This window comes from Falco punctatus (assembly GCF_963210335.1).
Source record: "Falco punctatus genome assembly, chromosome: 7".
In the NCBI taxonomy this organism is placed as follows: Eukaryota; Metazoa; Chordata; class Aves; order Falconiformes; family Falconidae; genus Falco; species Falco punctatus.
The window spans coordinates 31,507,407-31,519,972 of record NC_137587.1 but is presented as its reverse complement, the minus strand read 5'-3'; the positions used below and the strand labels follow the sequence as shown (position 1 = coordinate 31,519,972).

At 47.3% G+C, this 12,566-nt stretch overlaps 1 protein-coding gene across 4 annotated transcripts in view; it reads left to right on the top strand.

Moving 5' to 3' along the window:
- The first annotated feature begins 1,133 nt into the window (after positions 1 to 1,133).
- ITPK1 (inositol-tetrakisphosphate 1-kinase) overlaps positions 1,134 to 12,566 on the top strand; it is a 150,230-nt gene continuing 138,797 nt past the window's right edge. The window contains exons 1-2 of one of the 4 annotated variants that reach the window (XM_080396737.1): positions 1,134 to 1,286; positions 1,653 to 1,853. In XM_080396737.1, the coding sequence (XP_080252863.1) occupies positions 1,759 to 1,853 (95 nt within the window). In that variant the 5' untranslated portion in view covers positions 1,134 to 1,286; positions 1,653 to 1,758. Of the gene's footprint in view, positions 1,306 to 1,652; positions 1,854 to 5,193; positions 5,213 to 12,566 lie in introns of those variants that run through there. The other 3 variants (XM_080396739.1, XM_080396736.1, XM_080396738.1) reach the window with 3 other exon arrangements.

The following is a 12,566-nucleotide window of genomic DNA, read 5'->3' as shown; positions in this document are numbered from 1 at the left end:
AAACATTCAAGCTGGGTACGCTCATTTCAGATGAAGGGGAGAAGCAAAGATGGGAAAATTACATTTGTGCTGTGAGATACCACAGTAATTCAGGCTGAAACATTCTTCCTCTGAAATGATGCACAGAACGGCTGCCTCTGTTTCAGAATGCACTGCCCAAAAAATCGGAATGCCAGCTCATGCTGGCATCGCCTGCCTTTTCCTGCCTCCTGCAAAACCGTTAAGGAATAGCTGTTGATGAAACTTATGTTAAATCCTTACAGACACATGCCAAATGCTGGAAGAAGGAAGCTAACATGGTTTTGCAGTGAAAGCTGTTATTTACAGGAACCTTTTTGCTGTGAAATATGTACACCTTTATACTGAACTACGAGTTTTAGTATCTCTAATAGAAATACAAGTAGCGGTATAAACGGTGCTTCCTTTGGAAAGCAAATGGAGATGGCTCATCGACAGGCCTCCCAGCCGGAGTACACTGGGCGCCTCCGGCCCCCCTGGCCTGGTGAGCATGGTGGGACACACGGTGGGACCCGCGCCGGCGGCAGCCGAGCAGGCAGCCCCTTGGGGGGGGGGGGGGGCGGGGGGGCACGGGGCCCTGCCCCGCGGGTTCCTCTCGCGGAGCCGAGGCGGGAGCTGCCACCCGCTGTCGCCTGGAACCGTTTAAATCTCCCAGGGACAGCATCTCCCTGGTTTTTGGTGCGGACAGCAGAGCCCGCTTTTTTCCTTTCTCTAGGCAGGCGCTTTCTGTGCGAGGCAGCGGGGCGGGGCGGCGCGGGTCCCCTCGGCGGTCGGCCCCGGGCCTTCGGCCCTGCAGCGGCTACAGCAAGGGCCGGAGGATGCCCCCGTCGTGCCGGCGGTGGGCAAGAGCCGCAGGGAAGAGCGGCGAAGGCGGCGCAAACACCGGCCCGAGCCCAGCCCGGGCGCCGTGTCCCCGCCGGGGCAGAGGCCGCGCCGGCACAGCCCGCCGCTAGCCGGCCATCCCGAAAGGGGGCACGGTCTCTTTAAGGCGGCGGCGCGGCCCGGCCGCCCCCTGCTGGCGGCGGCAGGCGGGCGGGCGAGGTCCCTCGGTGCGAGCGGGGCCGCGGCGGCGGGCGTGTCCTGTAGTCGCTCGCCCGCCCCTGTGCGGTGGGCTGGCAGCGGGGAGAGGCGGGGACGAACCGGAGGAGGAGGAGGAAGTGGAGGCGGCTGCGAATAGCGGGCAAATGGGGAGCTGAGCGGCTGCAGTAGCACCGCAGCCGCGCAGCAGCAGCAGCAGCAGCGGCAGCAGCGGGCGGGCGGGCAAGGAGGCGAGAGCTTGGCGGCGGGGTCCGTGCGGGCGGCGGCGGCCCGGGAGAGGGGCGGCGGGGCGCTGAGGCGGGTGTTGCTCGGCGGGCGGCAGCGGCACGCTTGCTCGGCTGGTCCGCTTTGCGGCTGGCAATGGGCGGGCTGGCGGGCGTAGCGGCTTCCCCGCCGGCAGAAGTGCCTTCTCTGCCGGCCGCGGTGAGCTGCCTGCCGGTGCGGGACAAGGCCTGCCGGGGGCTGCACGCCGCGGGCCGCCGGCGGCGGAGGCTGCGCCTGGCTCGGTTCAGCGGCGCAGGGCGGGAGGGCGGAGAGTAGCGCCGGCGTCCTCCGCGGGGAACCGACTGATGTTCCTTTCTCTTCTCTTCTTAAAGCCGTTGCTTCGCAGGCGCCGAGTGCGAGCGGTAGCCGCGCTGCCCCCGCCGCCCCAGGCTGTTCCCCCTCCTCGCGGGGCGGCCGCCGCCTCTCCGGGCCGGCACCATGCAGACCTTCCTGAAGGGGAAGCGGGTGGGTTACTGGCTGAGCGAGAAGAAGATCAGGAAGCTGAATTTCCAGGCCTTCGCCGAGCTGTGCCGGTAAGGAGGCGGCGCTGGTTGCGGCGCGGCGGCCGCCGAGGCAGCTGGGGCGGGCGGCGGCCCCGGGATGGGAGCGGGAGCGGGGCCGGGCCGCCCCGCGTTCGGCCGTGGCCTGCGCCGGCCTTCGCGCGAGTTGTGCTCGGTGCGTGATTCCCCGCGGCCGGCTCTGCCCGCTGGGACCGGGGGGAGGCCGGGCTGGCCGGTGCCCTCGGGGCGGCCCGCCCCGTGCCCGCGGTGCGCTGCCCGCCGCTCACCTGGGCGGCTGCCGCGGGCCCGGGAGCCCCGGTGCGGGGCGGGTGCGAGGGCCCGGCGAGCCCGGCCTGCTGCCCGGCCGCCACCCGCTGCCGCCGGAGCAGCCCCGCCGGGGGCTTCGCAGACCTGGCGCAGGCGGGGAGCTGAAGCAGGGTTACCATTAGGAAGGGTCAGACTGCTGGGAACAGCCTTCCTTCGTGTTGTGTGAGGGGACGTGAAATTAGGGTACGTGAGCCCCTGGGCCAGCCGGTATTCGCCTGAGACATGAATGAGAGGTCTGAAGGCGTCTATTAATAATAAACTGTCTCTATTTTCTGCGGTCCCAAAGGTAAAGGTTAGTTTGATAAGCTGCAATTAGACTTTATCTGCATAGCTTAGAGGATAATATATGCAGCATATTACACAATTTTATTATTTAATTGGAAGCGTATACGCCATGTAGGTGCAAGGTCTTGTGACACACACATTACAGCTTCTGATACTGAATAACAGCTTTTTCTTACTTCATTCTAATAGTAAGCTTATAGCAAGTATATGAAATCAGTTCCTGGTAACTGAAAGTATTCTAAGTAACTGGGGTTCTGGTTTCTGTGACGTTTGTTCAGACTTTGAAGAATATATTTTACGAGACTTCAAATATACTTCATTAAAGTGTGTCATGCTGAAAACACCAGTCCCTGTGAAATTTCTGTTGGCAGCACTTGCTCCTTCCTGTAAAGATGAAGGAGGCAGAAGAAACAGAGAACTATTTCAAGAGAGCGACAGAAGCTTTTACATCAGCTTGTGTTCTTGGTGTCCTGTATCTTCTCCTGTCAAACTTCAGCAAAACTTAGCAGAGTTTTTTAAAGTACGGAAGAGGGCACAGGTTCGGGTTTAATATCTCTTTAAATTTCATGATTCTCCAAACAAAATACTTCAGATGCATAACACTAAGCTGTGACCTTACCTAAGAGACTTTTGGTTAGTTTTTGTGACACTCAAAAGTATGCTTCAACCTCTAATAAGCATAAAAAAATTTAGGGCTTTGAGGCTTGGCGTAGATTGGGTTTTGTGCCCAGAAATTAAGGGGAATCTCCAAAAACACATGAAAATGTTTTTTGTAGTGATTTTTCTTTCATTCTTGGTATGACATGCGTAGATTCTTACATGTTTAGGAATCTCCAAAACTGACTTTCTGTCCTCTGCTGTCCTTGTTTCTCTTTTTCACTAGGTTCTTTGCTTCATTTTCTTCTACTTCAGAAATTCCTTACACTTGTGTTACATAACATGGATCTAAAATTTCTTTGTGTACTGTATAAATTTATTAATAGTTCTAGGTCCTTGCAGTGCTGTGAAAATCGACCCCAAAGTGTCTCTCTTGTTATACTTTCCTAATTTCTTAATGAAAATTAGGCTATCGCATTCTGTACAGGCTAAGCTCACTTAGAATAGCATTTGCAGACATTGGATAGATGTCTGTTCAGTCATGCTTCGATATTTTAAAAAGCATTTAATATTAGCCTTTCCGTAGAAGTGGAGTTAAGTGGTTGGTTTAAAGATCAGTATAGTCACTGAAGCAGGTTGTGCTGATACCTTGGATGCTCCGTTTTTTCTTCCTGGTAACTTTCATTGACACTGGTGGGAAGCTGTATTCATTTAGCAAAGATTTCAAGTGTTTTATGCATAATATCTACTTGATTACTTGTGTGTTTGTAAGCTTTTTGTTGCTGTAGGAAAAGTGGTGCCAAGCTTAACATATATCTTAGCAGAAATATTGTCTATGGTAGGAAATAAGGCAAGCATACTCATTCCTGTATAGTGATTCATGTGTTAGAGTGGACTATGTCTGTCTGTCTATGCTGTGTACTTTATGGTGACTGTTACTTGGAATTTATTTGCCTGTTGCCTAGGGATATACTTTCTGGATGACTACAAAGTTTGGTTTTGTTTGTACAGGTTTGCAATGAAGCAGTTATATAATCCAGGAAAGTAAGAGAAGCATCCTCATGAGCTCCCACAGCATGCTGGGTTTAAGTGAGGGGTATTGTTAAGATGAGAAAAATCCTAATTTCTTTGCAGTGTGCCAGTGCATCCACTTTTAGTGCAAAGCACTGGTGTCCTAATAAGGAACATGGACAGACATTTCAAAATCTGTTTGAACCATCCTCTGAGAGAGAGAGTCCAGGTGCTGAACTGCTTTCTTAAGAGTGGTTCCAGGTTTAGTCTCCAGCAGTCCTTCTAAGCTGCAATGTTGTTGTCTCAGCTGAAACGAGACATGAGGGACCATGCAAGTGGACCAGCAGTTAAAGTGCTGCCTTGGGATATAGGCAGACGTGGCTTTGGGTTTCTGGTCCACAAAGACTGGGCAGGAACCTTAAGATAGTTTCCTCATGTTTGTACCCATCTTTGAAGTGCAGCCTAGGCTGCTGGGTTTCAGTAGGTTTCCCTGTTAAATTTCGGCATCTGAATTCTTCCAGTTTTGTTACTGGAGCACTTACAGACATCTGCCTTTTCTTGAAATTTTCACGTGGTATGTAAATTTCTGGTAATACGTGTGACTGACATGGCAGCTGTCCTGCCTGATCACAGTGTCTTGGGGCTTTTGTCTAAGCTTTATATTCACAAAGTTATCTTCCCTGTATCAAAGGCCTTTTTGCTCACCTGCTCTTCTGGTCCTCACTGTGGCACGCTGGATGTGTCCTGCCTGAGCTGTACTCTTTGTACAGCATAACAGCCTTGGCTGTTCCTTCCAGGTGTAGACTAAGCAGATGAAAGCAATGCCTGTGGTGATACCTACCTCCACGCTTAGCGCCCAGACCAGTAGTTCCTGAGTTACTGGGTCAGAGCTCTCTGCAGCCCTTAATGCAGATTCTGCATCTCTTCCAGGCTTCTGGGTGGTGTGGTGAGCGAAGAGGCATTATGGTTTCACAGGCCTGTTGCAGAAGATCAGTGGTCCCCGGATAGCAGCGTGAGAGCTGTTGACCTGGAGGACGGAGCACTTGGCCTGGCAAGTGGGAAGCCAGGTTTCAAGCCTGCAGCTGGTGCCTCCCAAGGGAGACCGAACCTGAAGATGGGCCAGGCTTGCTCCAGCCCTCTGGCTGAACCTGCCACTGTGTACAGAGAGAAATGTGAGCTCCCTCGCTAGTGCCAGGATAGCCATTCTTCCATGTTACGTCTGTAGCACCATGGCAGGGGCATTTACTTGGGATGAGGTGCCTTCTCAGTTCTGGTTTCTGCTTCCCACAGCAGCGTACAGTTCTGCCCAGCAACTCCTTTATACATAAGCTGTTGATAGAATAAGGCTTTTATATTCTTTTCTGTGCATCGGTACAGTTTCATGGGGAGAAGAGAGTATCTCTCAGCCTTGCTGATATGAGGGCATTCCTCTTTGAGTTGGGAGGTGGAATTGAGCTCTTCTGTGTGGGCATTTGGTACAGGCTTCTTGTCTCCTCGGTGTATTTATTAGTCAGGAGGCAATTTAAGAAGCTACTACTACCAAGTTGTCCGTGCTTTTAAGTGAAGCTGCTAGGACATTATGCTTTTTGTTGAACTCTGTATTATCTGCTTGCTAGCATATATGCTTTGGTTGCAGTTCCCTGTGTAGGGCCCCTTACGGGGCTGCAGCATCCAAATGTCTGGTTTGTGCATCTCAGGTAGACTTTCCTGTGAGCCTTTATACTCTGCTCTACCAAGGTGATGGCACAGTCCCAGAGCTTTAGGTAGCTGGCTATTGGAAAAACATAGAGTATCTATAGCCTGATAAAATGTAGGGCAAGATTTCTAGGGACTCCTGACTGAGAATTTAGGAGTCTGTGGTTTAAGTGTGTTTTTCTGACACTGTCGTGTGTCCCTGCCACTGCTGAAAGGAACAGTTCCTCCATTCTGTAGCTGCTTGGTCTGGTCCCCTGTCTCAAGCAGGGTTTAGTGGTTATGCAGTTGCCAAAGAGGTCAATCCAGTCGGTTCCCTGCTCATCACATTGACCTTGGAATGATTGTCATTGTGCAGGTGTGCAAGCATTTATACAAGGTTAGGGAAATGAAGAAGCCGTATTCCATTAGAGAGATGACAGAGCTGTGGTATGAACTGCAGATGGTGGTAAAGGCTGTTGGATACCCATATTATCCTTTTGTAAAATATGCATAGATGTACTGCTAGGTCTCTTTAGACTTGTGCATAAAAAGACTCCTGTGCATGCCATATGAGAAGTGGTGGTGGTAGTACAGAAAAATGCATATATTTGTTCAGCAAATGAGTTGTGTGTGTTTGGCACCACTTCAGTTTAATGAGGTGCAGCCATTTACAAATGGCTGTTGGCTCTGTAAAAACCTTCGTTTCCCTGGTAGTTGTGTATGTCATCTGTTAATATAGTCTCTTCTGGAAGCCACGGAGATGCGAGCCAGTAAAGACAGGGCAATGTGAATATGTTACAGTGATACAAGCTAAAGTGAAATATGCTTCATTGAAGAGGAGGTAATTTAAAGTCATGCCATTCTGAATGATAAGCTACTTCTCGGTTATTTTGGGCAAAAGCATTCACATGTGCAACTCACAAAATGGTAGCTTTTCTGTGTAGCTATATATGTAATGAGTCAGAATTTTCTCTTCATATTGTGTAGAAAATGAATAGCAAAGGAGTTGAAGAGTTGCCTGAATATGTAATCCATGTCACGATAAATCCTGCAGTTTGACAGACAGAAGAACTGTGCTTCTGTATCTCTAACATCCAGATTATCTGTGGTCAGATTTTATTGTGTTGCAGTTTTTTCATAAAAACAGGGTGAGCATCTGGGAGGTAAACGTTCTCAGGAAATTACAGAAGTTCTCAGAAAATCAAATTTTGACCACAAAAGTAAATGGAAATGAGGCAATTGAGAATGCCTTTTAGTAAAGCCCGATTTTTCTTGATTTTTAGTGAACAAGCCAAATTGTCATCTTCTCTCCTTGGGAGATCATCCATGACAGACTGATAGCATTCATTGACACACAGGAAGCTAAGGCTTCTTGGTCTGGTTTAGGTTCCCAGGTGTTACCCACTGTGAAGACTCTTCTGAAACTTGAGACCATGTTCTTGAATTGCTGCCTGCATCAGTTCAGCAGGTTTTGGTTTTATGCAAGGGGATGTACTTTTCTTTGGGTATGTAGCTCCTGTTAGAGCCTACGTCATCTGTGCTGAAGACCATTTGGGTATGACAGATCACTGTGGAGGGTTGGTTTGTTTTGTCTGCGGGTGTTGGGGTTTTTTTAATTGTTCTTTATTGAGTTGTGATGAAGCCGTTTTGATGCTGATTCTAGATCAATCTATTGAACATACCAACCAATGATTTTTTCCTGCCAAAATATTAGTATGCCTGATCTAGATTTGTGTGACTCAAACTTGTTTGTTTTTTTCCTTTTCTTTAAGCTAAATTGATTCTTCAACTTCTGCCCATTTAGTTTCTGTGATAGTTAAGCCTCCTGTTAGCACCTATGAGAAGGTACTCTCTTTACTAAATCTACCATAACATGGTAAACACTATTGTCAGGTTGTAGATCTGTATGGCTTTCTTTTTCTCTGCTTATCATCTCTTGCGTGCCGTGGCCTGTGCACGGGAACCTGTGCATAAGCATGAGTTTTAAGATAGATTTAAGAATAATGCTGGTTTGAGGGTATTAAATTAATCTGTTTCTTTATATAGCAGGCCATGAAGTATATTGCATATTTTTTCCAGGAAGAACTTGGGGGATTTTCTTTAACCCCAATTCCTCACAAAACCCCCTAAATACTACTTTTGTTAAATGTCTGGCTTATGCCAGTTAGCTTTTACAGCCTTAAAAATAAAACATACATGTTTGGATCAATAGCTCCTATTGTTGCTTGTGTCAGTCTGAAATACTGTATCACAAGAAGTAACTGGGGGCGGGATGGGTGGATAGGTTTCTTTAACATCAGCTCTAACAAAGGCAACTAGCTTAATGGTAGAAATTATACTAAGCCATGGAAGTGTTGATGGTAGTAGCAAAAAACCTGTGTATTTCTTGGAGGAAAAGCACACTGTATTTCTGGGTTCCAGCTACTTCCAGTAGTCTATAGAGAAGATTTTTACACCCCAGAAGAACTGGATAGATGTGTGTTTTCTTAATCTCTGAGAACACTTACTGGTAGGCATCCTTCTGACAGAAAGCCTACTGCATTGTGCTTGCAGAACTATTTCATGGGAACATGGAGCACAGCCACTAAGCAACAGAAGTGACTATAACAATCACCCTTTCATAGCCTCTGTTTTGTGGCCTAGCAATCATTTACCTCAGGTTCAGGAAGTTTGTGTCATCCCAGTGATAGCGCGTCCAAGTGGATGTCATCTTGGGGTACGTAAGTTGGAACAGAACCTGCAAGGCACATGAAGTAATGCCACCATTCTGCACAGCACTGATAAGACTGCTGCTGCAGTAGCCTCACCTACTGCCTCTGGTTTGGGGCACAGCATTTCAAGGAAGAGGCAGATCAGCTGGAAAGTGCCCAAAAGAGAGCAGTGAGAAGGACTGGAGGTCTTGAACATTGTAAAAAGCTGTTGTAGGAGGAAAAAATATTATTACTCTGCCCCCCTCCCACCCTCCCCCCAAAAAAAAAAAAAAAAGTGTATTCCCCAGTTTCATTGTAGGTAGAACAGAAAGTAGTGGGCTTCGATTGTGCCAGGAAGGAGGCATGCTAGGTAAGTGGAAAAGATACTGCAGTTGTCTAGGTAGGCAGAGATACTAATTACTTGAGACTTCTAAGACCACGCTGGACAAGCATGCTGGGAATGACACGGGCTTGTGGTCCCGTTTCAAGGCAGAGATGCTGACCTCTTCCAAGGTCACCTGGTTTGGTCCAGTCTGTAATAGTGCAGAAGGTACCTGAGAAACAGTCCTTTGTGTACATTAAGTAGTTTGAAACCCCTTTACTAATTTAGGAGTCATGACTTGGGAAGTCCAGGCACACAGTCAAAATGTGTGTAGCTCTTTCAAATATATAGGCTCAACCCGAGAGGGGTGTCAGAGATGACAGAAGGTGTTTGCTCTGCCTTAATGCACTGTACCTGGGAAGTACCGATTGACAGCCTGTCGCCTGATACTGGCCAGGTGACTGTTGAGATGAATAGAACATTGACACTTTTTGGTGAGGTGACATTCTTGAACATGTCCCAAGTAACAAGGAAGCAGAGCATGTGAAACACGCTAAAGTAAGTGTGATAATAGATAAAATAAGCACCTATGCTGAGCACATCTGTGATGTAGTGCTGTGGAACAAACCCTTTTCTCTCTGGTTATCTTCTTTTTCTCCTTTTTGAGTTCTGTGAAACAATGAAATCATGTGCTTTAGGAATGGCTTTCAAAATGACTGAGTTTCAATGAGGGGGATATCCTTTAGTTTCAAGTAAAATGTTCTTAGTTGTGGTTCTCTTCCTTCCAACTGCAGTGCTTGGGCTATTTCAGCCAGGGTGCGATTGCCACTCATACAAATTCTGTCAAATAATTCCTGTGAATTGGCAACCAAAGCAGGAGTCTCTTTCTCACAGCCAGGCTACTACCTGTGTGGGCAGGAGGGTGTGCGCTCATTGAGGTTGCTTTGAGGGCTCCAAGAAGTCTGATCTGTAGCGTGGAGCAGGTCATGTTTCTAGATCTAATGGCTTTTTTAGGAAAGTAATTGGCAGGGCCAGGCCCGGAACTTGGAAGCAGATTCCGTTCACGTTGAGCTGTTTAATCTCCCCTTGGATGCCAGTTGGTGAAGTGTCTTGTTTTGTCCTGTCACATACTGCTGAGTCATGCTTGTTTGCTTGCAAGATTGTGAAGTTGGTCCTTGGTCCTTGAAAAAACAGGCTTACTTTTGTTCTTCATAATATTCCTCACAGGCTCTTCTTCCCCCTTGTCAATAAGCCATCTTCGGTCCTTTCCCTCTGTAACACGTTGGTTCTGCATGTTTGGTCCAGGTCCCGAGGCATTGCCTTGTGAAATTGAATTCTCCGTGGTGCCACTGGCAAAGGAGGGAAAATACTTCAATGAAACATGTCTGTAGCAAAAGACAAAATGCTAAATCTTGAGCTGGGATGCTCCTGGCCATTGCTCTGAAGCCCCATGTTTGTCCCATCAGACCACACCACAGACGTGTGTGCACATCGAGGGAGTCTCTCCCCCTTGAAGAGCACTAACAGGCTGAAAATTGGTGCTTTAAGAGACCTGGTTTGACTTCAATGTTTTGGCTTTAAGAAACATAGTTGTCCTTTTCTGAAATCACGTTTTAAATTGCTGGTGACTTAAGGAAATAGTTTAGAGGATTCTTTGGGAAAAAGGCCTTTGGCACTGCATGTTGTAATGCTTCGTAATGACTCTCACTGCCTAGCCTTGATAAAGTTATCTACGTGTTGGGGCAACTGGTTAATAACTGATAGAACAAGTGATGTCTGGGGTGATTAATGGCACTGGAAGGAAATGATATCATAAAGGTCCACTTGTGACATGCCACGCCTGCCCCACTGGCAGCCACAGCACTGCAGTCCTTTCTTCCTGACACTCTGAAATTAGTTCCGTGGTTAAAAGAATTGGTGTAATGACTAGGCTTATTTCTTATCTTGTCAGCTAGGTTTCTCTACAAGAATGGAAAGTGTTGTCATTTGTATAGGTGGGCTGTGAAGCACTGCCTGCTTCAGCAAGGCGCTATGCTTTAGCGAGCCCAGCAGTGACCACTTAAACCCCATTAGGTATGTTAGTTAGTAAACATGTCAGTTTCGATGAGTATGTTGGTTATTTCCTTGTAGTTAGAAAGTCTTTTAATGCGTTTTTGGACTCACTTTCATTTCTAACATCACAGGAACGTAAGGAGGCTTTTGGTGCGTTTTGGCTATTCTGTAGTTTTCCTGTAAAACGAGAGAAAATATAAAGGTGCTTCTGCTGTGTTGTGGGTATTTTTGGGGTTGTTTTGGTGTGGGTTTTTTTCCTCCAACCTGTAAAGGAGCAGGTATTACTTATTTTTAGACATGTGTATACATGTTCATTTTACTAAAACACCCTGGCTCTTGACCAGTGTGTGTGTGTGGGGAACCAGTCAAGATGTCGTAAGAGCTTCAGAAGTCAAAAGTGCTTCCCCAAAGAGAAAAGACTTTCCTACTAAAAATAAAAAAGCTTGCAAAAGAGGGAGAAGGAGCTTAAAGCTGGGTACAGCTTAGGAGCTAGGTTCTAAGTTGATCTAGTGCATGCTAATCTGTGACTTGTAACCAACAGTGGAAGGTTTTGTGGAACCTAAAAGCCTCTTGTAAGTGAAGGAGTGTCCAGATCCACATTTGCTGCCTGACCAGCTTAAGTGGCAACATAGCAGAGGAGCCCTCCCCAAAAGTGAACTACAGTAGTAGTACTGCAGCAGTGACAGAAGCCCTCTCTTGATGTTCAATTCATTTTGAAATAAAATCTGCACCCGCCTTTTGTCTGATACTGAGAGCATTGAATTTTTCTGGTCTTTCTGTTGGTTTTCAGTTAACATTGCCTTTCTTTACTTTCAAGTATGGCTTTAAGAGTTGCTTTAACTCAGCATTCTTTCACACTGTTGTCTAAAGACTGTCTGGGAAAGAAAATAATTTTAGAAAGACTAGCGACATGCACCTGTGCCAGACAGCACAGTAACTCTAAAACCACGAGCCGAGTCCGAGCGCACGCAAATGTGTTGACTCATGATGTTTCTATCAGGTGTGGCTTAACATTAATGTCCTATGAGATAGTCTGAGTAAACCACATTATCAGAGACTCTTTACAAGGTGCTGTATGGTATGACAGAGCTGTGTATGAAGCTCAGCATTCAGATACCCTTACTAGCTGGAGGAGTGGGAAGAGGAGGATAGAGGGAGCTTGTTCTGAGGTTGCCTGTGGTGCTGCTCTTGTTATGCTGACAAAGAGGGAGCTTAATTCACTGGAGCTGTCAATCTGGCAGTTTTCAAGCACTGAAAGAAAACTCCTGTAAAGTGTATGTGAGGGAGGCGAATGTAGTATTTTGATGAAAGGCTGATGGCGAAAAGAAATAGTATTTGTAATTGCTGACCTGCACCCTGTATCTGGCAGAAAAGGGGAAAGCATAAGAGTAGAAGGGGAGAAGTATTGTTGCTGGCACATTGGGTCAGAACACCATGTGCTGTGTAGAGTACGTGATGATAAAATCGAGCAGTACCCGTTATCGGTCAGTTTTCTTTTTCAAAGCTGCCACCTTTAAAAACTGGTTTAATCTATGGGGAGAAAATGGTTTGTGCTTGTGCAGTGCCTTTAGCTGCTCCTGGTTGCTGGGACTGTAGGAGGAAAAGGCATCTATTTGCAAGTGGACAAGTGCTGGATGGGGTTATATTTTGACTTTGGGGCTTGACATTTTGGTGTAACCTTTTCTGCTGTCTCAATGAATAGATCAAAGTCTAGAGACTGTCCAGGCTGGAGTGAATTTTGAAGAGAGTGGGATTTTTTTACCCTTTTCCTGGCCTTTATAGGACCAA